The sequence below is a fragment of the Balaenoptera borealis genome (genome assembly GCF_965194805.1).
Source record: "Balaenoptera borealis genome assembly, chromosome: 16".
NCBI classification, from domain to species: domain Eukaryota; kingdom Metazoa; phylum Chordata; class Mammalia; order Artiodactyla; family Balaenopteridae; genus Balaenoptera; species Balaenoptera borealis.
Window position 1 is genome coordinate 85,179,510 of NC_138872.1, and position 27,211 is coordinate 85,206,720.

The 27,211-nt window shown below is 50.4% G+C and overlaps 1 protein-coding gene across 6 annotated transcripts in view; it reads left to right on the forward strand.

Moving 5' to 3' along the window:
* Positions 1-266: 266 nt before the first annotated feature.
* Positions 267-27,211, forward strand: part of MMD2 (monocyte to macrophage differentiation associated 2) — a 67,614-nt gene continuing 40,669 nt past the window's right edge. For 5 of the 6 annotated variants that reach the window (XM_082361430.1, XM_082361432.1, XM_082361427.1 and 2 more), the window contains exons 1-2: positions 267-424; positions 10,159-10,225. In XM_082361430.1, the coding sequence (XP_082217556.1) occupies positions 364-424; positions 10,159-10,225 (128 nt within the window). In that variant the 5' untranslated portion in view covers positions 267-363. The remainder of the gene's footprint in view (positions 425-10,158; positions 10,226-27,211) is intronic. The other variant, XM_082361428.1, reaches the window with a different exon arrangement.

Below are 27,211 nucleotides of genomic sequence, written 5' to 3' on the forward strand. Positions count from 1 at the left end.
GCTGGAAAAACTACGGGAGGAGGGGGCCCAGGGAGCAAGGAAGAAGGGGCTGCTTTCGGAAGACCCCCCCCCCCCCGCCCAGGCCTCCATCCCTCCCCCAGGGTTCCTTTCCCGAAGCGAGGCTGGGAGGGGTCCGCCCCGCGCGGGGAGGGGGCCGGGGCTGCGGGGACTCAGGCGATTGGCCCGGAGCCCCCCCGCCCCGCCCGCCACCAGCTGCTCGGGATTTGGCGTCTGCGGCTCCGGGCTCCGCTCCAGCTCGGCTCCGCGCGCCCCCGGCCGCCCCCGCCCCGCGGCCGCCGACCTGCTGCTCCGGCCCCGCGGCCTCTGCAAGTTGCCGCGGTCGGAGCCCCGGGCTGGAGGCTGATGGAACCGCCGCGATGTTCGCTCCGCGGCTCCTGGATTTCCAGAAGACGAAGTACGCGAGGTGAGCGGGGGTGGGGAGCGCGGGCGGCGGGTCCGGCTCCCTGCGCCGCCGGCGCGCTCCCCCCGCCGCCCCGAGAATTAGGGTGATAAACGGACCCTGTCCCCGGCCGGAAGAAACCGGACATGAGACGTCGTGGTCTTTGTGAGTCTCCGCGCGCGGCTCTGCGCCCTGGACCCGGGAGGAGCGCGGGTTCCCCGCGCCTCAGACTTAGCGTGGTGCCCTGGGGCGAGTCGCTTCACCTCTCTGAACCTCAATTTCCAGGTCTCTAAGGCGGGGATAATGAGAGTCCCCACCCCTGGGGTCCCCGCGAGGATTAAGTGAGATGATCCCTTGAAAGCACTTTGCACGGGCTCAATCGCTATTCGGCGCTTTTGTTAATGATAAAAGGCGTTGGCCCGCACCGCCCCAGCGAACCCCCGCACCAACCATGTCCCCCCGACCACCCCTGTCCCCCGCACCACCCCTGACCGCCCTCATAGCAAGCAGGAGGAATGGGTAAGGAAACTGAGGCACAGGACCAGGACCTATACATCTTGGCCTTTTCATAGTATGAAGTCTGTGGTCCCACCTGAACCTCAGTTTCTTCTAAAGTGATTTCAGATTGCTGAGTGGAAGCCAAGGTCTTGTCGCTTTGATTCCCAATTAAGGGGCTGGGGGGAGGGGAGGGAATATTAAGTTTCTCTAAGATTTTGGCGGGGTGGCCTTGCCTGAAAGCTGGATGAAAACCCTTTTCTAGGATTGCCCCTTTGCCCCCAGGGGTCTTGGGGGAGGACCCACTGCTCTGGGTGTGCAGCCCTAGGCGTTGGCCTCCTGCCCGCGGGAGCCCGCCTTCACCTGCTCTTACCCTCCCGCCAGGCCTCCTGCCTCCGTGGGTGGAGTGGGCAGGTTGGCATTGAGCTGGGTTGGCATCCTTTTTGCTGTCACACCTACACAGCTCATTGTCTCCTGGCAATTGTTGAGGGTCCCTGGTCCCATGAAGTCTCCGCAAGTTGCTGTCAGGTGGAGCACAGCTTGACCGCAGAGGCCGGGCTGAGCTCGGCTTCAGGGCGGGAAAGTGGGGAGGCAGGACTGGGTCCTTTCCCTCTCAGTCTCATCTCTGTTTCCTCTGTGGGGGGGGGCATTGTGTCTCCTTCATGAAGTTGGGGAGCCCTGCTGGAAAGGGGTTGCTGGTGGGAAGGCCCGGAGGAGTTCCTGTGGTGTTTCTCTTGGCGGGAAGGTGGGAGGGGCTGGCTGCACAAATCTGCGAGGTCTCGTCTGGTGTGGGCACTTGGACTTTCAGAGGCTTGTTCTCGAGGGTCCTGTGTGCTGGTGTGAGATGTAAGTTGGTGGAGTGTTCACTCGAAGGGAAGGGAGAAGCCCGGGGCTGGAGACTTCAGATGCGGGGAAGGAGCTGTGTCCCACACCTGCTGTGTGACCTTGGGTAGGCGTCTCAACCTCTCTGGACCTCTACTGGTTAATCCGTTAGACAGGAGGGTTGGTCTAAATGATCTCTAGATTTAGACACTGGTGCTGCTCCCGCTGTAACTGGAATAGAGCTCTCCAGCTGGGCTGAGGGCTGGACCACGAACCCTTTCTTTCATGCTTGGGCTGATGACGCTTCTACGGGTGATGAGTCCAGTGAGGAAATGGAATGCATTGATTAGAACTATTTCTGTTCCCTTCCTCCTTGTGCGGCCCTCACTACCGTCCAGCCCACATATTAGGTCCTTAATCAAGGCTTTGTGATTGAGTGAATTTAACAGTATGACCCAGATCTGTCCAATAGAGATAGCATACAAGCCACAGAGGTAGTTTTAAATTTTCTCGTAGCCATTCAGGTTAATGTGTGGCTAATTTCCCATCTCACTGTCATAAGAAGGTGAAAAGAAACAGGTGAAATTAATTATGAGAATATATTTTAGTTAACACTTTATAGCCAAAGGATATTCAATATGTAATCAATATAAACAAATTATTCATAAGATATTTTACAGTTTTTTTTCAACCACAAGTCTTCAAAATCTGGTGTGTTTTATACTTACAGCCCATCCCAATTTGAACTAGCTATATTTCAAGTGCTCGATATACACATGTGGTCAGTGATTGTCGTATTGAACAGGACAAGAATGTCCTCCAGGGTGAGAGATGGGTGTTTGTCTTAGTCCATTCAGGCTGCCATAACAAAGTACCATAGACTGGGTGCCTTATAGACAGCAGAAAATTATTTCTCACAGTTCTAGAGGCTGGAGGTCTGAGATCAGGGTGCCAGCATGGTCGGGTTCTGGTGAGGGCTCTCTTCCAGGTTACAGACTGCCGACTTCTTGTATCCTTATAGGTCAGAAAGAGGCAGAGCTAGCTCTTTGGCTTCTTCATATAAGGGCAGTAATTCCATCACGAGGGCTCCACCCTTATGACCTAATTATGCCCCGAGGGTTCTACCTCCAAATGCCATCACACTGAGGGTTAGATTTCAACATATGAATTTTTTTTGGAGGAGGGACACAAACATTCCGCTCTTAACACTACTCCTGGTTAAATGCTGTGTGACATTGCAAAAGATGCTTTCCGTCTCTGAGCCTCTGTTTCTCAGTGGGTGGTTGGACCAGCTGATCTTTAAGGTTCTAACCTCAAGTCCTTGAATGGTTTATCTACATCCAGAAACATACTTATCATCAAGCTATAGGTATTAAAGACTGTAGTGTTGGTTCAGGGCTAGGCAAATTGACCAGTGGAACAGAACAGAGAGGCCAGAAACAGATTCATGAATATAAAGGCATTTGACTTTTGACAGAGGTGGCCTTGCTGATCAACCCAGTTAAGGATGGTCTACTGAATAAATGGTACTGAGACAATAATCCAGATGGAAACAACGAAACTGGAGCCCTACCTCACACCATACAGAAAAAGCATTTCTAGATGGATTAAAGATTTGCAAGTGAAATTTTTTAAAAAAATTGAAAACTTTTTGAAAATTTGAAACAATATCTTTTGGATATCATGCTAGGTAAAGATTTCTGAAGGCACAAAAGGTTCAAACCATAAAAGATTGATAAACTCAACTACATTAAAAATTATGAATTTTTATTTACCAAAAAATGCCAGGAAGACAAGAGAAGACAAGCCACGAACTTGAAGGACATATCTGCAACATATTTAACCAACAAGTAATTACTATTCAGAATCGGGAATTCCCTGGAGGTCCAGTGGTTAGGACTCAGCACTCTCACTGCAGGGGGCACGGGTTCAATCCCTAGTCAGGGGACTAAGATCCCAAAAGCTGCATGGCACGGCCAAAAAAAATCAAATAAATAATAATATCCAGAATCTATAAAGCACTACAATAAGGAAAAGACAACCCAATAGAAAATGTAAAAAGAGAGTCATTTCAGGAAGGAGGACACAGATGAGCAATAAGCATGTGAAAAGCTGCTCACTTGCGTTGGTGATCAAGGAAATGCAAAATAAGAGTCCATGGGACGCCATTCTTGTATTCAATATATAAGAAGAAGTCTGACAATGTTATTATAACTACTTTGGAAACCAGAAATTGTCGTGTAAACTTGGACACGGCCACTCTCTTCTGGGTGTCTACCCTAGAGAAACTCTGCACATGTGTGCTGGGGGAGATGGCCCAGAATCTTCTCAGCAGCACTGTTCAAGGTAAGCAAGAGCTGGAATCAGCCCAGAGGTCCACGTTGATGGAACAGTATGTATCCATGCAATGGAGTATTAATCCTGCAAGGAAAACAAGTCCAGTCCCAGGCAATGTATGGATGAATCTCACAGACGTGTTGAACAGTAGCAAAACACAGAAGAAAGCATGACTCCAATCATGTTAACACTCAAATCCCAGTAAACTGTGTTGTTAAGGAATGCAGAGAAAAGTACGTGAAAAATGAGACAATGATGATTCCAAAATCAGGTTAGTGGCTACCCGTTAAGGGAGGGAGGGAAAGATACACAGGGTGCTTGTGGGTCCTTGTAATTCTTAACTTGAGAAGAAAAATAAACTGGGTTCTACACGTCCTGGAAGGCAGCGAGGTCTCACATTTCCTGGGCGAGCCCCACATGGCGCCGCCTCACTGCAAGGAAGCTGGGAAGTGTAGTCCTCCTGTCTGTCTGTGCCCCCTACTGCTTCCATGTCCAGAACAGCACCTGGCACCTGAGCAGTTACCCATCAAAATCCGTTGCATAATACTGGCTGTGTGACTTTGGATGAGCGAATTAACCTCTGAAGACGTAGGTGCCCTCTTTTGCTTAATGCAATGTGACCTTAAACACGGGCCATTGTAAAATAACATTATGGTTATAAATGTAGCACATGCTCCTTGGAGAAAAGTTTTTAAATCATAGGAAGTAGGTATAAAGATGAAAACAGCAGACCTTTAATCCCATGGTCTGGAGATCATCACTGTTAAATGTGTTGACTTTTCTTCCGGTCTTTTTCTGTGGCTACTCTATAGCTAGCGTTGTATTCTAATTTTTAAAAATTGACCTGCCATAATCCCGTCTCCTTTGTCTTTCATAATTGCTTGCAGCCTCACCTTAAAGGGGGCTTTTGCTTAATATTCCATCTCGTCATCACAGCCTGCTTTATTTTACTATTTCCCACTTCTGGACACTCAGGTTGTTTTCTGGATTCTGCTTCTGTGCACAACGCTGCAGGAGCATCTCTGCAGCACATACCTGATCCATTGTCAGTTCTGGGTGTTGGCCTGGTGCCGTGGGTCACCAGGTCCATGTGAGGCTCACCGACGGCCCAGACTACAATGACTTGGTTGGGGACCCGCCCCCCACCAGCGCAGTTCCTGCCATGGTGTTTGGAGTTGCTCCTAAGGCCAAAGATCGGGTCCCACTCCTTCCATGGTGGGGTCCTTGGGAAATATAGAAGGAGCCAGGAGCCTGTGCTGTGATTCCGCCCTCCTCTTTGTTGGCTTCTCTTGTGCAGGGGACTTTTTCCCTGAGCCTTGCTTTCCTCCTTGTAAGTGAGGTCAACAGATGGGGGTGGTGGCAGTGGCCCTGGGAGGCCTTCTGTAGGTTTAGTCCCCGTCCTGCTATCTGAGGTCCCTTCACAGCCACTTAGGACCAGTCCTGCTCCAGCCAGGACTCTGAAATTCTGAAGGTCACCGGTTTCGTAAACGTTTGTGGTTCTTAAGGTGATTAAGATAAGGTATGTGAAGCATCTGGCGAGGTACCTGGTCTACAGCTGGTGCTCCAGAGCGGTGGCTATTTATGTCATAGTTATAGTTATCCAGTCTGTCTCTTTCCAGAGAGGATTCGAGGCAGTTTGTAACAAGCAAGTTTCTCAAGATCCGTGGGGCTGTCGGAGAAACCCTTCCATCTTGGCAGAGCTTTCTCTGACGTCAGCAGGTGTCTGCCTGGCTGGAGAAGGGGTGGGAGGGGAGATGGGGCTCATGGGCGCTTCTACCTTGCTGGGCTACCTGGGACACGTCCGGCCCAGGGCTTCATGGAGGAGGGGGAGATCGATGACCCACACTTCCTGTACATCGTCTCCTCTGATCCTTGGCCGTCCTGGGAGTAGCTGCAGTTTCTAGTCCTGTTTGGTTTGCCCGAGGCCGTAGAGCAGTTGGTAGGATTCACACCTGGGTTTGTCTGGACCCTGTTTGTCTGCCGCCCCACCACGACCCTGGGGAATAATCATCGTCATCACCCGCAGCTGCACGATACGTGTCTCACACGCCGAGTCTCTACTCCCCACAGGACGCGGGGATTAGAGTTCCGAGTCCTCCCTGCTGCCTGCGCCCTTGCCGAGAACACATCGTCTGTGCGCCGGCCTCTTTCGTTCATTCACTGACGGCCCCGCCCCAAACGCAGTCCGGCCAGAGCAATGTCCCCGCGGAAGCCCACCTGCCGTATGTCTGCTTATTTCAAGTAAAAAATCAAGCTAACAAGCTTCTCAACAAAATGGGTTCTGTCCTCCTTCCGACAACTATACTTCTATACTGACAACACTGAACACCCTGTAAAACGGTGGCCGTCATCTGATTGAAGACTGGCTAGCGTCAAAGACAGCTGAGGGGGCTTCCCCGGCGGTCCAGTGGTTAAGACTCCACGCTTCTGCTGCAGGGGGCACGGGTTCGATTCCTGGTCGGGGAACTAAGATCCCACATGCCGAGTGGCAAGGCCAAAAAAAAAAAAAAAAGAAAGGCAGCTGAGTGTCGTTAATTTTTACACGCGTCTTTGGCATTCGTTGCTGGGCAACCTTGCTTGGATGAGTAATGAAGACATACATAGTTTATTAATTATTATGTATGTCATATGATTTATTTGATTGACTTCATTGCAGCAAAATCATTATTTATAGTCAAGATTTTCACTTATATTTGGGTTCTGTTAACAGTAATAATCTAAAGGTGTTCTGTCTGGGACTGTAGCCCTTGCCACCTGTGGCTATTTAAAAGTAAATCTTGGACCTTCCTTGGTGGTCCAGTGGTTAAGACTCTGTGCTCCCAATGCAGGGGGCATGGTTTGATCCCTGGTCAGGGAACTAAAAGCCTATATGCCATGCGGCAAAAAAAAGAAAAGAAAAAAAAGGTAAATCTAAATTTATTAAAATAAAATTAAAAAGCTAGTTCCTCAGTCGCACCAGCCACATTTCAAGTTCTCTATAGTCACATGTGGCCAGCGCCGCTGTATGGGACAACACAGACATTTAACATTTCCATCATTGCAGAAATTTCTCTGGAAGAGCCCTAGTCTAAAGGATTCAAATGAAAAATGTAATTTGAAAAACCCCACAAATGTAAATTAAAGCAAATGTCAGAAACTGAAAAAAGTTAAATGATTCTTAATTCTAAAATATTCAGAAACTTCTATTAAATTGAAAAGGCAAAATACAAATTAAGATGAATAAGTATAACATTTTAAAGTCGAACAGTATTTAAGTAAAGCTGAAATATTTTATTTGATTTTTTTGGAAAATGTAATTGAAATCTATCATATGAAAATGAAACTGCTCACATCTGGAGTTCAATGTCCACCTCGTTGCCAACATAAAGAATAGGTAGAGAGCAGGCTGATGATTGCCAAGGGGTTGGGGGGAGGGAGAGGGATGGACTGAGAATTTGGGGTTGGTAGATGCAAACTATCAACATTTAGAATGGGTGAACAGGAAGGTCCTACTGTATAGCACAGGGAGCTATATCCAGTGTCCTGGGATAAACCATAATGGAAAAGGATATTAAAGAAAGAATGTCTATATGTGTAAAACTGAGTCACTTTGCTGTACATCAGAGACTGGTACACATTGTAAATCAACTATACTGTACTTCAATTAAAAAGAAAAGAATACGAATTATGTCTTATGCAAGTTACCTCTGGTTGGTCCTGCACATATACAAGTTCAGGAGTGATATGAATTCATTAATATTTCACATGTTCCTCAGCTGCCATGTGCACGTACTGGGAATTCCAAGGCAATTAATGAGTGTCTTTGAAACCTGGAAATGAAACAGGAAGAGAAACAAATTGATGCTTGAGGTTACTGGGCTGTGACTCTTTCTCGGGCATCAGCCTATGGCGTTCATGCTGTCTTCAGAGCAAGGCTTTCGCGGATGAATGACAGTCGTCCCTCTGTACCGGCGGGGGCGGGGAGCGGGGAGCGGGGAGCGGGGATCAGGGATCAGGGAGCCGATTTAGTTCCAGGACTCCCGCGAATGCTGGGATGTCCGCGGATGCTCACATCTCTTGCAGGTGTTCCTCCGTATTCGCGGGTTCTGCATCCGTGGATTCAACCATCCTCGGATTCAATCAGCAGCGGATCGCGTAGTAGTTTCCATCCCAGGTTGGTCGAATCCCTGGGATGTGTAACCCACGGATGGGGAGAGTGACTGTAGTTTGTCTTTTCTCTTACCCAAGACTGCCTGCTGCTCGCATCTTTCTGGTTGCCGGTGCCAGCAGTGGCATCACCCACAAACCTTCACAGCATTTGGATGCAGTCAGTTTTTTAAAAATTATGGTAAAATATGCATAATGTAAAATTTACTATTTTGACCATTTTTCAGTGTACACTTCGGTGGCATTAAGTACATTCACCTTGTGCAGCCATCACCACCATCCATCTCCAGGAGTTTTTCATCTTCACAAACCGAGACTCTGCCCCTGTTAAACACTAACTCCCCCATCCCCCTCCTCCAGCCCTTGACACACACGCTTCTACTTTCTGTCCCTATGGATATGATTACTCTAGGGCCCTTGTATGAGTGGAATCCTACAACACTTGTCCTTTTTATGTCTGGCTCCTTTCACTCAGCATAATGTCTTCAAGGTTCATCCATGTTGGAGCAAGTGTCAGAATTTCCTTCCTCTTTAAAAAAAATGAATTTTATTGAAGTATTGTTGATTTACAACGTTGTGTTAATTTCTGCCGTACAGCACAGTGATTCAGTTATACATATATATATACACATTCTTTTTCATATTCTTTTCCGTTATAGTTTATCACAGGACATTGAATATAGTTCCATGTGCTATACAGTAGGACCTTGTTGTTTATCCATTCTATATGTAATAGTTTGCATCTGCTAATCTCAAACTCCCACTCCATCCCTCCCCCACCCACTCTCCCCCTTGGCAACCACAAGTCTGTTCTCTACATCTGTGAGTCTGTTTCTGTTTTGTAGATACGTTCACTTGTGTCATATTTTAGATTCCACATATGAGTGATATCATATGGTAAACGGTAGGATCTTTCTCTTTCTTTTCTCTTACTTCACTTAGTATGATAATCTCTAGGTCCATCCATGTTGCTGCAAATGGCGTTATTTCATTCTTTTTAATGGCTGAATAATATTCCATTGTATATATGTGCCATATCTTTATCCATTCATCTCTCGATGGACATTTAGGTTGTTTCCATGTCTTGGCTATTGTAAATAGTGCTGCTGTGGACATAGGGGTGCATGTATCTCTTTGAATTATAGTTTTGTCCAGATATGCCAAGGAGTGGGACTGCTGGATCATATGGTAACTCTGTTTTTACTTTTTTGAGGAACCTCCATACTGTTTTCCACGGTGGCCACACCAACTTAAATTCCCACCCACAGTGTAGGAGGGTTCTCTTTTTTCCTTGTCCTCTCCAGCGTTTGTTATTTGTAGACTTTTTAATGGTGGCCGTTCTGACCGGTGTGAGGTGATACCTCATTGTAGTACCTTCCTTTTTAAGGCTGAATGATGTTCCGTTGTATGGATTTGCACCCACCTTTTGTTCCAAGGACACAGGACAGGAGATGTGAAGCAGTACTTGCCTGGTCCTGCCCGTGTTATTCACAAAGTGAACGTCCAGAGCGACAGCTCACACTGCCAGCGATGAGTGCTGGATCCCCCGTGACCAAGGTGCTCAAAGTCTCCTTAACAAATTAGTCTGCGTTTGTGAGAGCAGGACCTCTAAACCCTGATCCACACATACTCCACAGATCCACAGCATTGGCATCAGCTAGCGCTTGTTAGAAATGCAGAATCTTGGGCTCCACCCCAGACCTATGGAATCAGAATCTTTATTTTCATAAGATCCTTCAGTGATTCATGTGTGCATGAAAGTTGGAGAAGTAATGGATCTAAAGGGACAGGCTCAGGGACAGAGTCCCTCCTGTTTAAGGGTAGTACTGCCTGAACATTACTCTAATAGGATTATTAGGGTAGGATACATAGCACACCTACTGTCATCCTTCCCTTGTGCCCAGGGCAGACATCACTAATCGATCATGGGATTCAAAATCATTCTTCCCATTGAGCAGAGGGAGCCTCTGATGACTCAACCCGGGACTCCTGGCCAACAGAGAAGCAAATCAAGAACACGGCCAGGTAGGTGCAATAAGAACTGTGGATCGAGATTTGGGTGGACTAATTCTCAGTGTCCCAGACTGCCTCTCTGCCACTAATTTTTTCCTGTTAATTGCCACCACAATAACGACATCCACCATTTCCTGAGCATTTTGTATGTTGCAAGTTTTGCTCTAGATACCGTGTGCATTGATTCTAATCCATTCTGGACCCTGCCAGATAAGTGTTATTGGCCCCATGGTACAGATGAGGCTGACAGGGAGGCTGGTCTGATGGCAGGTGAGAGGGACAGCCGGCTCTAAACTCAGATCTCTCTGACCTCCAGTCTGAGCTTTTGCCTATTCCTCCCTGCAGGAAACCCAGCCCTCCCTGCAAGGATCCCCATGCTGCCAGAGCTCCCAGGCTGAGGTCCAGACCTCTTCAGCCCCCTCCCTGGCAGGCCCGGGGATCCGTAGCCAGATGAGTGGAAGGGCCACTGGAGTTGACCACAGAGTGCTGGCTTAGCTCACAGAAAGTGTGAGTGTGGACGGTGCTCACCGTGACTAAGTGAAGTCGTTTCTTAAACAGCAGGGCACCTGAGCTTGTTACAGAGTTTAGTGCGTTTAGGGCTCCAAGGGAGCCGGAGCCGGAGGCCAGGTGCCCCCATAGATGCCTCAGTGACTCTCTGGGTGTTTACCCCATTCTCTGCGTTCACCATCTCCCTTCCTCACCCTTGTCTCTGTTGGTTTTCTTTGCCTCACAGTTTCTGCTTTCTCATAACCTCAGTTCCTTCACCTCTGTTGCTTGCTGTCTCCATCCTGCCCCACATTTGAATTGCTCCCTTGGCTGTCTCCCCACGAACCTGGGGCAGTGGAGAGAGCAGGTGTGTCCTCTCCACGTTACCTGGGAGTGGATGGCACATAGTAAATACAGTAAGTCCCTTACGTAAGAATAAGTCCCGTTCCAAGAGTGTGTTTGTAAGTCCAATTTGTTCATAAGTCCAACAAAGTTAGCCTAGGTACCCAACTAGCAATCAGCTGCATGGTACCGTACTGTAATAGGTTTATAATACTTTTCACACAAATAGTACATAAAAAACAAACACAAAAAATAAAGAAAACTTTTGAAAATATTTATTTATTTGGTTGTGCCGGGTCTTAGTTGCAGCAGGCGGGCTCCTTAGTTGTGGCATGCAGACTCTTAGTTGCGGCATGCATGTGGGATCTAGTTTCCTGAGCAGGGATCGAACCCGGGCCCCCTGCATTGGGAGCACGGAGTCTTATCCACTGCACTACCAGGAAAGTCCCAAGAGAACATTTTAAATCTTACAGTATAGTACCTTGAAAAGTACAGTAGTACAGCACAACAGCGGGCATCCAGGGGCTGGCATCGAGTGAACAGGCAGGAAGAGTTACTGACTGGAGGAGGGAGAGGAGGTGGGAGATGGTAGAGCTGAAGGATCGTCAGCAGTAGGAGACGGAGGGCGAGCTGCAATTTCACTCACGCCTGACGTTGATGGCACAGGTTCTGGTTCCTTGCTGGATTCAGTTCTGTCTACCCCCTTGAAAAAATGATCCAGTGATGTCTGGGTAGTAGCACATTCTCATCTTCGGAAGTTCGCAACTTGAAGGTTCGTATGTAGGGGACTTACTGTACTTGAGAACTGGAAAGTAGAATTTCACCACGGGTGACTTCTGTTGTCGGACCACCTGGGTCTGCCTCGGGGCCCCTCCCCTTAATGGCTGTGTGATCTCGGGCATGTTACATGGCCTCTCTGTGCCTTGGCTTCCTCTTCTGAAAGACGGGAGATAATAGTAGTACTAATCTCACAGGGTTGATTGAGTCTCTGAGCTTCCGTTTCCTCATCTGTAAAATGGACAAAATAATTGACCCTCGTCAGAGAGTTGTTGCAGAACTAAATGCCGAGCATGGCAAGTGCTTGGCCCAGAGCCCAGCGTGGACTGAGTGTTCTGACGGTGTATCGTTCGTCTTGGTCCCATCGCTCACCCACCGGGCACCCTTGGGCTGGTCACTTAGCTTCCCTGGGACTCAGGTCCTCCATCGCTGCAGGAGGGGTGGCCCAGGTGCCTACACATATCAGGGTGTGGGGTGTGTCCCTCTGGCCACAGAGTGGGCAGTGAATAACTCTGAATGAAGCAGAGTCATTAGGGTTACACTAAGAGAGTGACTCGTCTTGGGACCAGGTCCCTGCACCTTCAGTCCTGCTTTTCTGGGAAGCTGGAGCTGCAAGATGGTGAAGGTCAGACCTGCGGGGTGTGGTCTGCCCTTGAGCTCCCTTCTTCCACCTGATGATGAAGTTCCCCCTCCTCCCCAAATGTCCAACTGAAGGAGTCACCAAGGGCATAAGGGCATCTGGGCTGGGGTTGTCTGGAAGTCGCTGCGACTCTGCCATGTGGGCGGATCTCACCAACCAGAAGGCGGGAGCACTGGAGGCCAAGAGGGGACTCGAAGGGATCGGGAGCCCTGGGGGTTGTGTGGCTCTGATCTTAATAATTACCGCTTGGGTGGAAGTCTGGAGTTGGAGGTGGGGCAGGAGAGGGAGGGGAGGGAGGTTGGGTCTGTAGTGTGGTGTTGGGCCACAGCGAGGACAGCCAGGAACACGTTCCCCGCCCTTGCCGTGGACACCTGGCTGCACCACATAGAAATCTGTTTCATTTGTTCGTTGATGAAGCAGTAACTGCCGCGTGCTGTGGTGTGCCGGGCGCTGTCCTGGGTGCTGGGGACACAGGGCTGACCCTGTCCTCGTGGAGCTCACATTCTGGTGTGAGAGACAGCAGACGGATAACTGTATGATAGAATTTCAGGTGGTGACGTGGCCAGGCGAGGGTGTGAGGGGCAGGGTCGGGTGACACAGGGATAGTGATGCTTCCCTCATAGGATTGTTTGGAGGAAATGCATGTAAACTGGCACACAGTGGGTGCCGATTAAATGACAGGTTGGTACAGCGGGATTGGGGTGCTAGCAGCTGTGCTGGGCTCCCAGGGGAGCTGTCCTTTCAGCACCCGCAGGTCTCAGCTTATTGCCCTCTGCCTGGGCTGCAAACCTAAGCTGACAGATGTGCAGGGAGACTTAGGAAGTGACAATTGTCCAGAAACCCCACTCCAGCAGCAGTGCAGACACGCACCTTCAGATTCATCCAGACGCAGCCCACCCCTCCAGGTTTGTCTTAAGTCCCCATCCCAAGCAGGGGAGAGTCTGGCAGGCCCCGTGTCATTGATCGCCCTTCCCCAGCCAGACCGCAAGCTGCTTGGAGCAGGCGTGGGCTGGGGGCTGTTCAGACCTCCTGTGTCCCCTGAGGGGCCAGTGTGGTCTGGCATGTGGTGGGCATGCCTGACTTGTCCACTGGTTGGGCACCCACAGTTGGTTAGGTGGTTCATTGATTCATTCAGAAACCTTGTTGAGGGACTTCCCTGGTGGTGCAGTGGTTAAGAATACACCTGCAAATGCAGGGGACACAGGTTCGATCCCTGGTCTGGGAATATCCCACTTGCTGTGGAGCAACTAAGCCTGTGTGACACAAATACTGAGCCTGCGCTCTAGAGCCCGTGAGCCACAACTACTGAGCCCACAAGCCACAACTACTGAAGCCCGTGCGCCTACAGCCCATGCTCTGCAACAGGAGAAGCCACCGCAATGAGAAGCCCGCGCACCGCAACGAAGAGTAGCCCCCGCTCACCGCAACTAGAGGAAGCCTGCGTGCAGCAACGAAGACCCAATGCAGCCAAAAATGAGTAAATAAATAAATAAATAAATTTAAAAAACAACAACAACCTTGTTGAGAGCCAGGGCTGGGGCACCAAAATGAATCCTATGCAAAGCTTGCCCCCTCCCTTCCAGAAGCTCATAGTTTAGGGGAGGACTCAGTCTGCTAATAATATGTGAACAAGTGCATAATTGAGATATTGATAAATATGCTGGAAATGTAAGTATGGTTTCTGCTTGAATGCCTGGGTAAGAAAGGGTTTGAGGGTGACTTTGGGACTTTCAGTTGTAAGTAACAGAAGCCTCAGTTTGAACTGGCTTAAAGCAAAGAGTGAGAGAAGGAGAAAGAGGAGGAAGGGGCAGTGGGGGAGTGAAAAGAAGGGAAAAAAGGTCAGTACTCAGAAATGAAAGGTATGTGGGTTCAGGTACAGCTGGATCCAGGGTCTCAAAGACGACCAAGCTGTCTCTCTCCATCTCTGGGCTCTGTTTCCTCTGGTGGCTCCATTCTCTGGACTGCCCACAGTGCTTATGAATGGAGAGTTTCCTGCGGAATCCTTCGGGGTCACCATAGCCCTGGAATTGAGTCTTCTTGTCCTGGCTTGGATTTCATGCCCATTCTCGGACCTGTTGCTGAGGTCAGGGGAAAGACTATGCCAGATCTAGGTCACAACCCCTCTTTTGGAGCTTGGAGATGAGGAGTCAGGCATGACTTGGGGTTGAGGTGGGGTGCAGCTCCACCTGAACCTGATGGAGTGAGAGCAGGGAAGGGATGGCCCCAAACGAAAGTGGGGCCATTGACTGCGTGAGGGATAGACGCTAGACAGGCAGAAGCCACCCGTACCCACCAGGAGAGGAGAGGCTGCAGAGAGGTTGGGGCATTTGGGTGGGCCCTTCAGAATGAATAGGAGTTCTCCAGGGAGGCAGAGGAGGTGAGGAAGGGGGAGGCCATTCCTGGAAGAGGGCAGAGCATAGAGGGGGAGGTTCAGGGACACCAGGGAAGGTTGGTGAGGCTGGCCCTCAGGCCATGTGGTGGGGAGGATGCCAGCTCTGGTCCCCAAGGGCCCTGGGGTGCGCCCAGCAGCTGGCCTTTCTCCAGTGGGCTCCATGGCACCGTTGAGGCTGATTTATGCTGAGAATGTCATGACTTGGGTTCCAGAAGGGGAAGAACTCAAAGGAGGGAGGCTACTTCAGAGACTGCCGTGGCGATAAAAGTGGGGAGCTTCCTGGGATTCCCAAGGGACCGGGCTGCCGGAGCTCACTGGGGAGGGCTGCTCATCTCATTTCCTGGCTACAGGCGGGTTACTCGCCCATATGCCCCTTTACCCCAAAGCCTTGAGTGCGTATTTCCTCAGTCCCAGGGTACTCTCTTATGGAATGAGGTTAAAAAATGAAATCTAACCTTGAAAAGGAAGGGCATTCTTTTTTTAAAAAAATTATTTATTTATTTTATTTTTGGCTGCATTGGGTCTCTGTTGCTGCGCACGGGCTTCCTCTAGTGTGGCGAGCGTGGGCTATTCTTCGTTGCGGTGCGCGGGCTTCTCACTGCGGTGGCTTCTCTTGTTGCAGAGCACGGGCTCTAGGCGCGCAGGCTTCAGTAGTTGTGGGGCGCGGGCTCAGTAGCTGTGGTGCACAGGCTTAGTTGCTCCGCGGCATGTGGGATCTTCCCGGACCAGGGCTCGAACCCGTGTCCCCTGCATGGGCAGGCGGATTCTTAACCACTGCGCCACCAGGGAGGTCCCAGGAAGGGCATTCTGATACAGGCTGTAACATGAATGAACCTTGAGGACATTATGCTAGTGAGCATAATAAACAAAATGCTATTACTGCCTTCTGCTAATACGCTAACAAACAAAAGGACAAATCTTGTGTGATTCCATTTACATGAGGTCCCTGGAGTCAGTTTTATGGAGACGGAAAGTAGAAGGCTGGGTGTCAGGGGCTGGGGGAGGGGGCTGGGGAGTCAGAGTTTAATGGGGACAGAGCCTCAGTTGGGGAAGATGGAAAGGTTCTGGAGGTGGAATGTGGTGATGTTTGCACAGCAGTGTGAATGTGCTTAATGCCGCAAAAAGACACCCTTAAAAATGGTTAAAATGGTAAATTTTATGTTATGAGTATTTTACCACAATTAGAAAATTTGTGAAAAATAAAAGCTAGTTGAAAATGGTGGGCTTGGGACTTCCCTGGTGCCGCAGTGGTTAAGAATCCGCCTGCCAATGCAGGAGACACGGGTTCGAGCCCTGGTCCGGGAAGATCCCACATGCCACGGAGCAACTAAGCCCGTGTGCCACAACTACTGAGCCCGCGTGCCACAACTACTGAAGCCCGAGCGCCTAGAGCCTGTGCTCCACAACAAGAGAAGCCACCGCAATGAGAAGCCTGTGCACCGCAATGAAGAGTAACCCCTGCTTTCCGCAACGAGAGAAAGCCCGCGCGCAGCAACGAAGACCCAAGCAGCCAGAAATAAATAAATAAATAAATTAATTAATTAATTTTAGAAAAAGAAAATGGTGACATAAGCAGGTCATTTATTAAGTGTAAGAGGAAACAGAAAAATATAAAGGAACATTAGCATTGATGCAGTCTTATTTAATAAGTGTCCCGCAGACTTTACCAGTTGCCGTATCACTGTTCAATGGCCGCTTGCCGGCAGCAGGATGACCGTCCTGTCACTGTGGTGTTTGAACCTTGACCCTTGGTTCAGTCGGCACCCACCACGTTGCTCTCTGTAAAGTTACCATTTCTTTTGGTGATGAAGAGCATTGCGGGGAGGGGAGTGTTTTGAGATCATGCAAATATTGCGTTCCTCCTGTTATGAAAACTTCCGTTCAAAAAGTAGAGAGACTAGTATAATGTACCCCATAGCCTAACAGTGACCGACAATTTCTAATTAACAGTTACGACCGTTCTGCCACACTTGCTTCATCTCTTTGCTTTTTCTCTGCCGATAGTTGAAGACAAATCCCAGATGATGCGTCGGTCCACGTCTCTAACTGGTGAGGATTAATTCTTCCGTAACCACCAGACCCCATCACGCCTGACGACATGGGCAAAACTTCCTAGCGCTGTCGGGCACTTGATGTGTGGCTAGCGTGGCTGAGGAACTGAATCGTACATCTTATTTAGTTTTAGCGAGTTTCCGTTGACGTGGCCACATACGGCCCGTGGCTGCCGGAGTACCCTGCACAGCTGCAGAGCCTTATCACGCTCGGGATCGGCGATCTTGGCAAGAGAGGCGAGAAGCTTCACATTGCATCTCCCCAGGAGGCAGGAGACATCTGACTGTCCCGTTTCTGGTGGTGCTGCGGTTGATCTTGGGGCCAAGAAAGCCACGCTGGGTTCCCCGGATTTGACCACCCCGTTGCTCAGCAGCCTCTCACCAGCCTTCTCCGCATCCCTTGGTCACCCTTGTCTGAATCAGTGATTTCATTAGTGGTTACAGTTTTGTGATTTTCAGGAGCCGCTCTTAAGGAAAAAGATCCTCACCCCAAGCACGTCTGCACTTGGTGTACCTAAGTGGGGGGATCTTCATTATTATCTAAGACAAAACCAAGGGGTTCATTTCTTACAAAGAAAGGCCTTGGGGGAAGGAATGGATCAGTCCCTGTTCGTAGTGGAGATATTCTTAGGATGTGCAGATGGTATTTCAGGGTTGTGTGCACAGTGTATGTGCGTGTGGGTGCGTGTGCGTGCACATGTGTACACATTTTGCTCCAGAAAGGTGTAGGTCTCTGGGGGAATCTGTTTCTCCCTGAAGGCAGCTGCCTTGCTCAGGAGTTGATCCCTGAATCCTGGTCACGGGAGATGGAGTTGGGCTGGGAACCAGCTTTGGGGGATCCCAGGGCCCTCTGCTTTGGAATTTGGCTCAAACCTGCCCCGTGATGGCACCCTGGATGCTTGGCCATGGGCAGGGCTGGGCTATGCCGGGCTGTGTGTGGCACTGTGTCGGCGGGGATGGGACATTCCCAGGTCTCTTGCACGTTCCACGAGCCCTCGAGCGGCCCCTGCTTTCACGGGGGATAGTACTAGCGTGGAGAAAATGATTTCCTGGGAGAGGATCCGCCATTCCAGTGTGCCCTGCCGTGCCGGCGGGCTGATGGAATGGCTCATCTGTTGGTAGGTGGTCCCCCTCGTCTCTGGAGTTAGAGCTGCTTTGGGCTCCTTACGGTGAGCCAAGGGCTGGAGGTCCCTTGGGAGTGGTGGGGGTGGGTAGGGGGAGGTATTTGCTGAGTTTCTTAAAGTTCCTCCTGGTGGATTTGGGTTCGGGGCGTGTCTCCTAGAAGGCATGTTCCGGGTGTGGCCCCTGCAGGATGAGGGAGGTGGTTGTAACCCCATCCTGGCATCGGGGAGGGGAAAGCTGCAGACATGAGATGTGGCGGGGTGGCCACGGCGCCCCTGGTTTAGGGGATCGTGGGTGGACGGGGCAGCGGCCTGTCCCTTTCAGAGGCGGTGGAAGCCAGGGGGTGTGAGTGAGCCTTGCAAACTGTGAAGTGCTGTGCAGATAAGCCTTCTGGGATCAGCAGGGACCTCAGCTGGGACTGGGGTCATTCAGAAACAATGTTGTTTCTTGCCCAGAGCACTTGTGGCTGGTCTCTTCGGGGTTTTACTCTCAGCTGCCGAGAATCTGCCCTCATGTGGGTTTCCCCAGAGTCAGACCCGGGGACAAGGATGCAAGGACAAGGGGTGTATCTGGGAGCTGAGCCCAAGACACAGCAATAGGAGAGTGCGGGAGTGAGAACAGGGAAGGGCGTGCAGCCGCTAAGGGGTTTGTAAGAAGTGGCTTGCACTTTAGGCACGCGGAGCTTAATTAATTCTGCTTGGGGGACAGTGGGGGACATGGCTCGGGGTCATCTCCGCTGGGGGCAGAGGAGCGGGGGCGTCCGTCAGCTCCCCCCTGAGTCACTGGTGGAGGCTGATTTCTCGGAGCACTAGCTCCCAGGCTCCTGCAGCTGCAGCGCAAATCCCCCAGGTCAGAGCTCTTGGGCTTGGGGTCTGCACGCTGGGGAGGGGGATGGACATTCACAGCATTGAGGCAGTGGGTCGACCACCAGGCTTGCATCAGCCCCTGGTTACAAAGATTGTGGAGATGGAGGCCCACCCCGGGCTTCTGGTTCAGAAGGTCTGGGTTCCCATGGCATCTCCTCATCTTGTTATCTTCTGGGAGCTGCTTCCGGTGAGGCAGGGAGGATGGGGTGGTCCCTGCTTCAGAGGGGTGGACCCTCATTATGCCAGAGGGGAAGTGATTCCCCAGGGAGCCCTGGAGAGGGTGCAGGGCTAGGGGTGTCTGGCCCCAGCTGTGTTGTGTGAGTACCACCAGGCACGCACCTCCAGGGGGCGCCGTTCACGTGGAATGCCGCGTGTTCTCTGCTCCCGACCTGCCAGAGACCCTGACCCTTTCCCCTCCTTCCTCGGCTTCCCCTCCTGTTCCCCTCCTGTCTCTCCCCTGGGATTTTGATCTCACAACAATCCTGAGCTGGCCCCAGCCCATGGACTGTTTCTCCCCGACTCTGTTTCCCAAAGACGGAGCCAAGATGCTGTCTGCCGTCCAGGAGGAGTTGTGAATTCGTGAATGGACACAAAGACGTAGCCCGGGACCAAGCTGGAGAAAGGGAGAGGCTCAGAGGGCCCGGGGCCAGCTCTGCCCTGGGCTGCCCTTGCTTCTGTGGGACAGACCCCCCCTTTGTCTCCTGGACAAATCTCTTTAGTCCTCTGTCCTGGGGATTCAGGGCTGTCACTGCCAGGCACTGGCCCAGCCCGGAAGGGGCGGCCGCAGCAGTTTTCCTAAGCCTGGGCTCATTTGGGAGAGCCGGCTTGCTTCTCTCTAGGGGCTCTGCACCCCAGCCTGGCCCAGGCCAGAGGGGGAGGGAGAAATTGCAGAAGCTCTGAGCCTGGGCCTGGCTGCTCCAGACCACAAGCCGGGGAGCAGGAGGGGAGAGGAGCATCTGGGGCGCGCCCGGCTTGGAGGGAGGCCCAGGTGGTGGGGACAGGGCAGGTGGTCAGCAAGCTTAGGCCCTGCCCGGGGCTGCCCATAGAGGCTCCAGGGGGTGGTGTAGGAAGCACACCTTTTACACACCCCTCCCAGACCTGGCTGGTAGGGGCCTGGGGCTACTCCATCTTTTAACCTTTTATCGAAGTGTAATTACAGGAAAGTGTGCGCCTTTCCATTACGGCTGGAAAACTGAACACACCCCTGGCACCAGCACCCACAGCAAATCACTCAGTGTCGCCAGTTGCCAGGAACCCCGTCACACCCCCTGGTCACTGCCTCCCCGCTTCCAAGGGTAGCCACTGTCCTGGCTTTTATCCTCAAAGACTCCTGGTGCCGGTTCTTGAAGTTTACATAAATGGAATCAGAGAGCCTGTCCTGTTTGGCATCATGACTGCGACGCGCCCTTGTCTCTGAGTGCAGGGCGTTCGCTGCTTCTCTCTGCAGTCTGGTTCCGTGTGGGACCCTCCGCAGTGTGTTTCCATCCTACCCTGGACGGGCAGTTGGGTGGTTTCCAGAACTCTCTTTGGGACCAGCCTCTCCCCTCTCCCAACTCGAATGCTGTAGGTTGGAGAGCGTCTGGTCTCGAATATTGATTTCAGACATAGACCTGCATATTTAAAACATTATGTTTTATTAGATTTTAACAAAATCATTGAAGTAGTAAGTGAACATTGTAGCCAGTCAAGCAGCACAGAAATAGAAAGAAAAGAAATAATATTTCCCCCCTTCTCCCCAGGCTCTCCAGTGGGGTTTCCATTCATACCTCCTGCTTTTCTAAAGCAGCAAACTGGCCCTGCCCCTGGAATCGTGTGACCTTGGGCGGCCAAGGTCCTGGCTGGATTAACCCATGTCTCTGGAGTCTGTCTATTCCAAAAATTCTGAAGGTTTTAAAAGACTGGAACTGTTCCCAACTTGTTACCTCGAGTCTAAACAACTTAGTAAATGCTCGGAGGTGATTGATTATAAGGTTGTTTGCTGAGCATCACCTGTTGCGTGCAGGCTCTGCATTGGGTCCAGGAAGATGAAGGGGAATCAGGGCCAGTCCCCTGGTTTGCAGTCTCGGGGCCGAGGCAGACCCAGAGCGCCCAAATATGTATAATTGTGCTACAGTAGCGGTCGCACAGGCAGCTGTGGGAGTCCAAAGGGGAGAGCCACTCTCTCTGCCTAGGAATGCTCCAGGAAGAGAAAAGAGGGAAGGAGATTCCAAACAGGCAACTTAAGCAGTGGCGTTGAGGTGAGAGAAGGCAGTTTACAACCCAGTCTGGATGGGGTGTGAAGGTAGGGATCAAGGAAGAATTTTCAGGAGAAGGGCCTTTTGACCTGGGCTCTGAAGGCTGAATAGGAGTTTGCCACCTGGAGAAGAGGGAAAGGGACTTTTAAGCAGAAGGAACAATGTGTGGAAGGCCCAGAGGTGTGATGACTGTGGGCCACAGGGAGAACTTTCCTGGGGTGAGGAGAAACTGAAGGGAGTGCGTCAGGGATAGGAAACAAAGGAAGCAGATCCCCCTGGAACACAGGGTCTTTGAGCCCATGCAGAAGCTGCCTGGCATTTCTGTTCTTGGCCTTGGCACAGGCGTTTATGCTCTGGGTCTGCCAGGGCTTTGCCTTGGTCATTGGGATCTGGGAGTCTTGGTGTGGACTGTCCAGCATGGGAGGGATTGACAAAGCCAGGGTTCAGGGGGACTGGGGGTCACGGATAACTTGTGGCCAGGGCTGCTCTGACCACTGGCCAATGAGGTGCGGGTTTCAGGAGCTGGGAAAGGGCTCTGATCCTTCTCTTCCTTCGCCTCCAGCTCCACAGCCAGTCCTCCATCCTGGAGAGGATGGTCAGATACTTTACACTCTAATGTGAGAGACTGATGGCAGAACCTTTCCCATCAGAACCATGGACAGGGCTGAAAGGGGCCGTGAGCGCACGTCTCACCAGGAGTCAGAAGGTCTGGGTTGCCATCTTAGATGCACCACTTCTAACTCGTGGCTTCGCTTCTCTGAATCCCTGTATAAAACGACAAGCGTCATCTCGGCTCTGCTCAGTTTACAGCGTCCTCGTGAGGCTCCGAGAGGAGGAGGGAGTGAAAGCATTTGGGTAGCTCTTACACCAGGGATGGCTGCCTCTCGCCTGCCTGGTGCCCGTGGCAGACGTTGCTAATTCATCATCTAGATTCGTTCGCACAATCCTTTTAGCACTCCAGGCAGCCTCTTATCAGTGGACCAGAATTGCCGTGTGAGTTGAAGCCCGTTTGCTGCCCCTGCTGAGCCCGGTGTTCATTTTGTGGTCCCGGGGTCCAGGGACATTCCCGTTGTGTAGCACCTGGCACCATCTGGGGGGGCCCATCATCCCCTCCCTGCTGGGCTCTTCCCCCCAGCCCACTGCTTCTCAGGCTTGCCTGTGCACTGGAATCGCGTGGGAAGTTTAAAAAATACCAATTCCTGGACACCACTCCCCACACCGTGATTCTGTTTTAATTGTCAGGGATGTGGTCTGGGCATTGGGATTTTTCAGATCTCCCCGGTGATTCTTTTTCTTTTTTTTTTTTATAAATTTATTTATTTATTTATTCATTTTTGGCTGCATTGGGTCTTCGTTGCTGTGCGCGGGTTTTCTCTAGTTGCAGTGAGCGGGGGCTACTCTTCGTTGCAGTGCACGGGCTTCTCATTGCGGTGGCTTCTCTTGTTGCGGAGCATGGGCTCTAGGTGCGTGGGCTTCAGTAGTTGTGGCTCGTGGGCTCTAGAGCTCAGGCTGCATAGTTGTGGCACACGGGCTTAGTTGCTCCGCGGCATGTGGAATCTTCCCCGACCAGGGCTCGAACCCGTGTCCCCTGCATTGGCAGGCGGACTGTTAACCACTGCGTCACCGGGGAAGTCCCTCCCCGGTGATTATGTGCAATAACGTTTGCTCTGGCCCCTTTCTCCAACCTGCTAGGTGCCGATGTCGCTGTTGTCCTGGGCAGCGCAGGATTCTGGGGAGAGGGTAACGATGGCACAACCCGAGACTCAGCTCGTGTCACTTTTTTGCTGGCATGTTAACAGAGGGTCTTCGTACGCACGTAGCTTTGCCTGTGGCCTGATTTTTTTTTTTTTTGGTAAACTATACATAACATAAAACTTACTCTTTCAACCATTTTTAAGTGTACAAATCAGTGGGATTAAGCACATTCACATTGTTGTGCAACCATCACCACTATCATCTCCAGAACTTTTTCTTTTTCCCAAACTAAAGCTCTGTCCCCATTAAACATGAACACCCCCCTCCCCCTCCCCCAGCCCCTGGCACCTGCCATGCTACTTCCTGTCTCTATGAATCTAACTCCTTCAAGTACCTCGTACAAGTGGAATCCTACAGTGTTTGTCTTTTTGTGACTGGCTTATTTCACTCAGCATCATGTCCTCAAGGTTCATCCATGTCACAGTACGTGTCAGAATTGCATTTCTTTTTAAGGCTGAGTCATATTCCATTGTGTGGATGAACCACATTCTGTTTATCTGCTCAGCTGTCAATGGACACTTGGGTGACTTCCACCTTTTGGCTGCTGTGAGTAAGGCTGCTCTGAAAATGGGTGTGCAAGTATCTCTTCAAATCTCTGCTTTCAGTTCTTTTTTGGGTGTAGAGCCAGGAGTGGAATTGCTGGACATTCTATGTTCAGTTTTTTGAGGAACCTCCATACTGTTTTCCACAGCAGCTGCACCATTTTACATTCCTATCAGCAGTGCACAGGGGTTCCCACTTCTCTACATCCTCACCAACATGTGTTTTCTGTTTGTTTCTCTTTAAATAATAGCCACCCTAATGGGTGTGAAGTGATGAGGCCTGATTTTTAAAGCAAAGCGTCTTCTTTCCTTACTTAGACATGCCATAGCATCTCTTCCAGAGGTGATGGAGGAGGCAGAGAGGGATCAACATGTACAAGTGCCTACTGCGCGTGGGGCACTTTGCACATCATGTCTTCTCCTCTGCGAGGCAGGTGTTATTACCTCCCTGGAGCCCAGGTCTCAAGGTTGGACAATCCCGGGCTGAAATCCTGGCTCCATCCTTTCCTAGCTGTCATGTGTTAGGCAGGTGATTTGACTTTTCAGGACCTCAGTTTTTTCAGCTGTAAAATGGGTTCAGTAATAGGATGGAGGATTTATAGTAATAGAAGCATCAGTTTCGGTCATGTATCAACATGTGCTGAGTGCTGTGCACAGATTAACCCATTTCATCCTTTTAGAATCCCCCTGGGTGGAGGCTGATAACATCCCCATTGCTCAGATAAGAAAACTGAAGCCCAAAAAGCTTGAGTAACTTGTCCCTGGACACGCGGCTGGTAAGGAGTGGAGCTGGGATTGAAGGAGTGTAGACCGGGAGGGTCTTGAAGTTCGTGCCAGAAAAAGCTGAGAAGGGACTTTTAAAGGTGATTCTGGTGTGGACTCAACAAGAGGAGAGTGGTAGAGAAAGCTTCCATCTTCTTGGAGAATTTGTAACAATCGGTAACAGAATGTTGGCAGAAATAGGGACCGTAAAGGCCAGTGTGGTGTGGTCTCAGGTGGAAATGAAGAGCATGTTATTGGACAATGGAGAGACTATCCTTGGTATAGAGCAGCCGAGAACTTGCCCGAGTTGTGTTCATGTTCTGGGGAAGGTAGGACTTGCACGTGGTGGGATTGGATGATGCGTTGAGAAGATTCCCTAAGCCCGGTGTTGATGGAGCGGCTTGGTCCTCCCAGCTGCTTATAGTGAGATGCGGGAGGAGAGAAATGAATCGAAGAAGGAATTGTTAAGCAGAAAGGAACTGGAATGTAAAGATTTGGAGAATTCTCAGCCTACCCATAGTGTAAAAACGAGCACGTGTTCAGAAGGGAACATCACGGGTGTGGCCCACAGACCATTCATAAGGAGATTAGTGCTGATGCGGACCATGGACCAAATCAGCCTCCCTCTGAAGCCAGGAGCAGAAATGGGATAATCCCAGCCGGGACCAGAGGAATGGAGGAGGGCTGCACACATGTGCTATTTCCCTGCAAAAGGGAAGGATGATGATGAAGGCAGTTTCTAGATCTCAGGGCGGGGCTGGCTGCTCCTGTTTCAAAGGGTGGGGCCCTGCCCAGTGTCTCAGAGGTGGGGTGACCTGCCGAGCTGTGGAGGTTATGCTGTCGCCCCAGGGGGCCTGGAGGGCAGGGCATCGGACCAAAGAGGACTATTCTTGAGCCTTAAGATCTCAAGGAACTTGCCTTGCTACGTTTTGGACTTCATTGGGACCCATCACCCCTTCCTTCTTTTTGGTATATTTTCTTTTTTTTTGGAATGGGAATGTCTATATGTCTGTCCTGTGCCTGTCCCACCATTGTATTTTGGAAGCACATAATTAATTTGGTTTCCCAGGCTCACAGCTGGAGAGGAATTTTGCCTCAGAATAAATTGTACCTTGAGTCTCACTCATGTCTGATTTAGATGATGTTTAGATGAGACTTTGAATTTTGGACTTTAGAGGTAATGCTGGATTGAGTTGAGACTTTTGGGCTTGTTGGGATGGAATGAATGCATTTTACATTCAAGAAGTACATAAATTTGAGGGACCAGTGGTGGCATGCTATGGACAGAATGTGTTTCCCTAAAATCCATATGTTGAAGTCCCAACCCCCAATGTGGTGGTATTTGGAAGTGGGGCCTTTGGGAAGTAATTAGGGTTAGATCAGGTCATGAGGCACTAATCCCTCATGATGGGATTAGTGCCCTTACAGGAAGAGGAAGAGACATCAGAGCTATCTTTCCACTTTGTGAGGATACAGCAACAAGGCGGCCATCTGCACCAGACATCAAATCTGCTGGCACCTTGATCTTGGACTTCTGAGCCTCCAGAACTCTTAGAAATAAATGTATCTTGTTTAAGCCACTCAATCTATGGTATTTTGTTATAGCACCCCAAATGACTGACACCTCCACTCATCTCACCAATCTGCATCCTCCACCCATGCTTCCATCCATCCCAACCTCCCTCATCCCTGATCCATCCATCCATCCATCCATCCATCCATCCATCCATCCATCCATCCATCCTTCCTTGCTTCCTTCCTTCCATCCATCCATCCATCCATCCATCCATCCATCCATCCTTCCTTGCTTCCTTCCTTCCATCCATCCATCCAGACATCCAGACATCTATCCAACTATCCACTTATTTGTCTAGAAAGCTATTTGCCTGCCTTCTCTCTACTTACCTACCCCACCTACCCATCCATCTAGTGGCACCATCAATAAATTGGAAGCATATTGGAAAGTATGGCTGTTGTCCTGTGGGCAATGGGAGAGTCGATGAAAAAGCTTAATTGATCATGAAAAGTAGAAAATAAAGTCATATTATTTTCTGCTTTTCATGATCAGTTAAGAAATTTCAAATTGTGGGATCTGTAAAACCGAGGTACATCAATGATGTCTTCAGGGAGTTATGGGCATAAGCTTGAAGTTCCCCTGCTGCCAGAAAGCTCGATGGTCCTACTGTACTTGGGTGATGGTAGGAAGACAGCCTACCTCCAGATGTTTTCCTCCGGCGACTTCCTTTATTCTGGGCATCCGTGTGTCAAGTTAAAGGTCAGCGTTCCCAGGGAAGGAGGGGAGAATGGGTGCTGGGACATGACTGTCCCCCTGCCCCTTCTGGAAAGCTGGAACCTTGGGATATAAGAACTGGTGTTGCCTCGTGACCCCCTGCCCCTTCTGGAAAGCTGGAACCTTGGGATATAGGAACTGGTGTTGCCTCATGACCCCCTGCCCCTCCCCAGCTCCCACTCCAGCCTCGTGGGTTCCCTCCCAGCCTCGAAACATGCCTCCTCCTTCCAGCCACCAAGCTTTTCCTGATGCCCTTCTGGCTTCCAGAAATTTCCTCTCTGGTCTTCAGTGCCTCTGATCATCATGTCTCTGGGTCGCCCCCCCGCCTTCCTTCTTGCCTTTTCTGGCAACAGTCATGTGCGATTAAATCTTTATATTGTAAAAGCATTAGCATAATGACAGGAAAAGAATTCCACCCCCAACTTTTTATTTTGAAAAATTTCAAACTAACATAGAAAGGTTGCGAGAAAAGTTCAGTGAACACCCAGGTGCCAATCATTCACTTAGTCACCAGATGTTAACATTTTGCAATGTTGGCTTTGCTGCTTTCTCTTCTTTTTGAACCTTTTGAGCATAAGTTGCAGACATCTGGACACTTCATCCTTAAACACGGCAGCGTGTATTTCCTAAAGCAAAGACGTTCTCCCGTGTAACCGCAGTATGCTTACTTCTCCCAGAAATTCAGCCCTTGATACGGTACTGTGATCTGATAGGCAGTCCACCTTTATCTCCCCTCAAC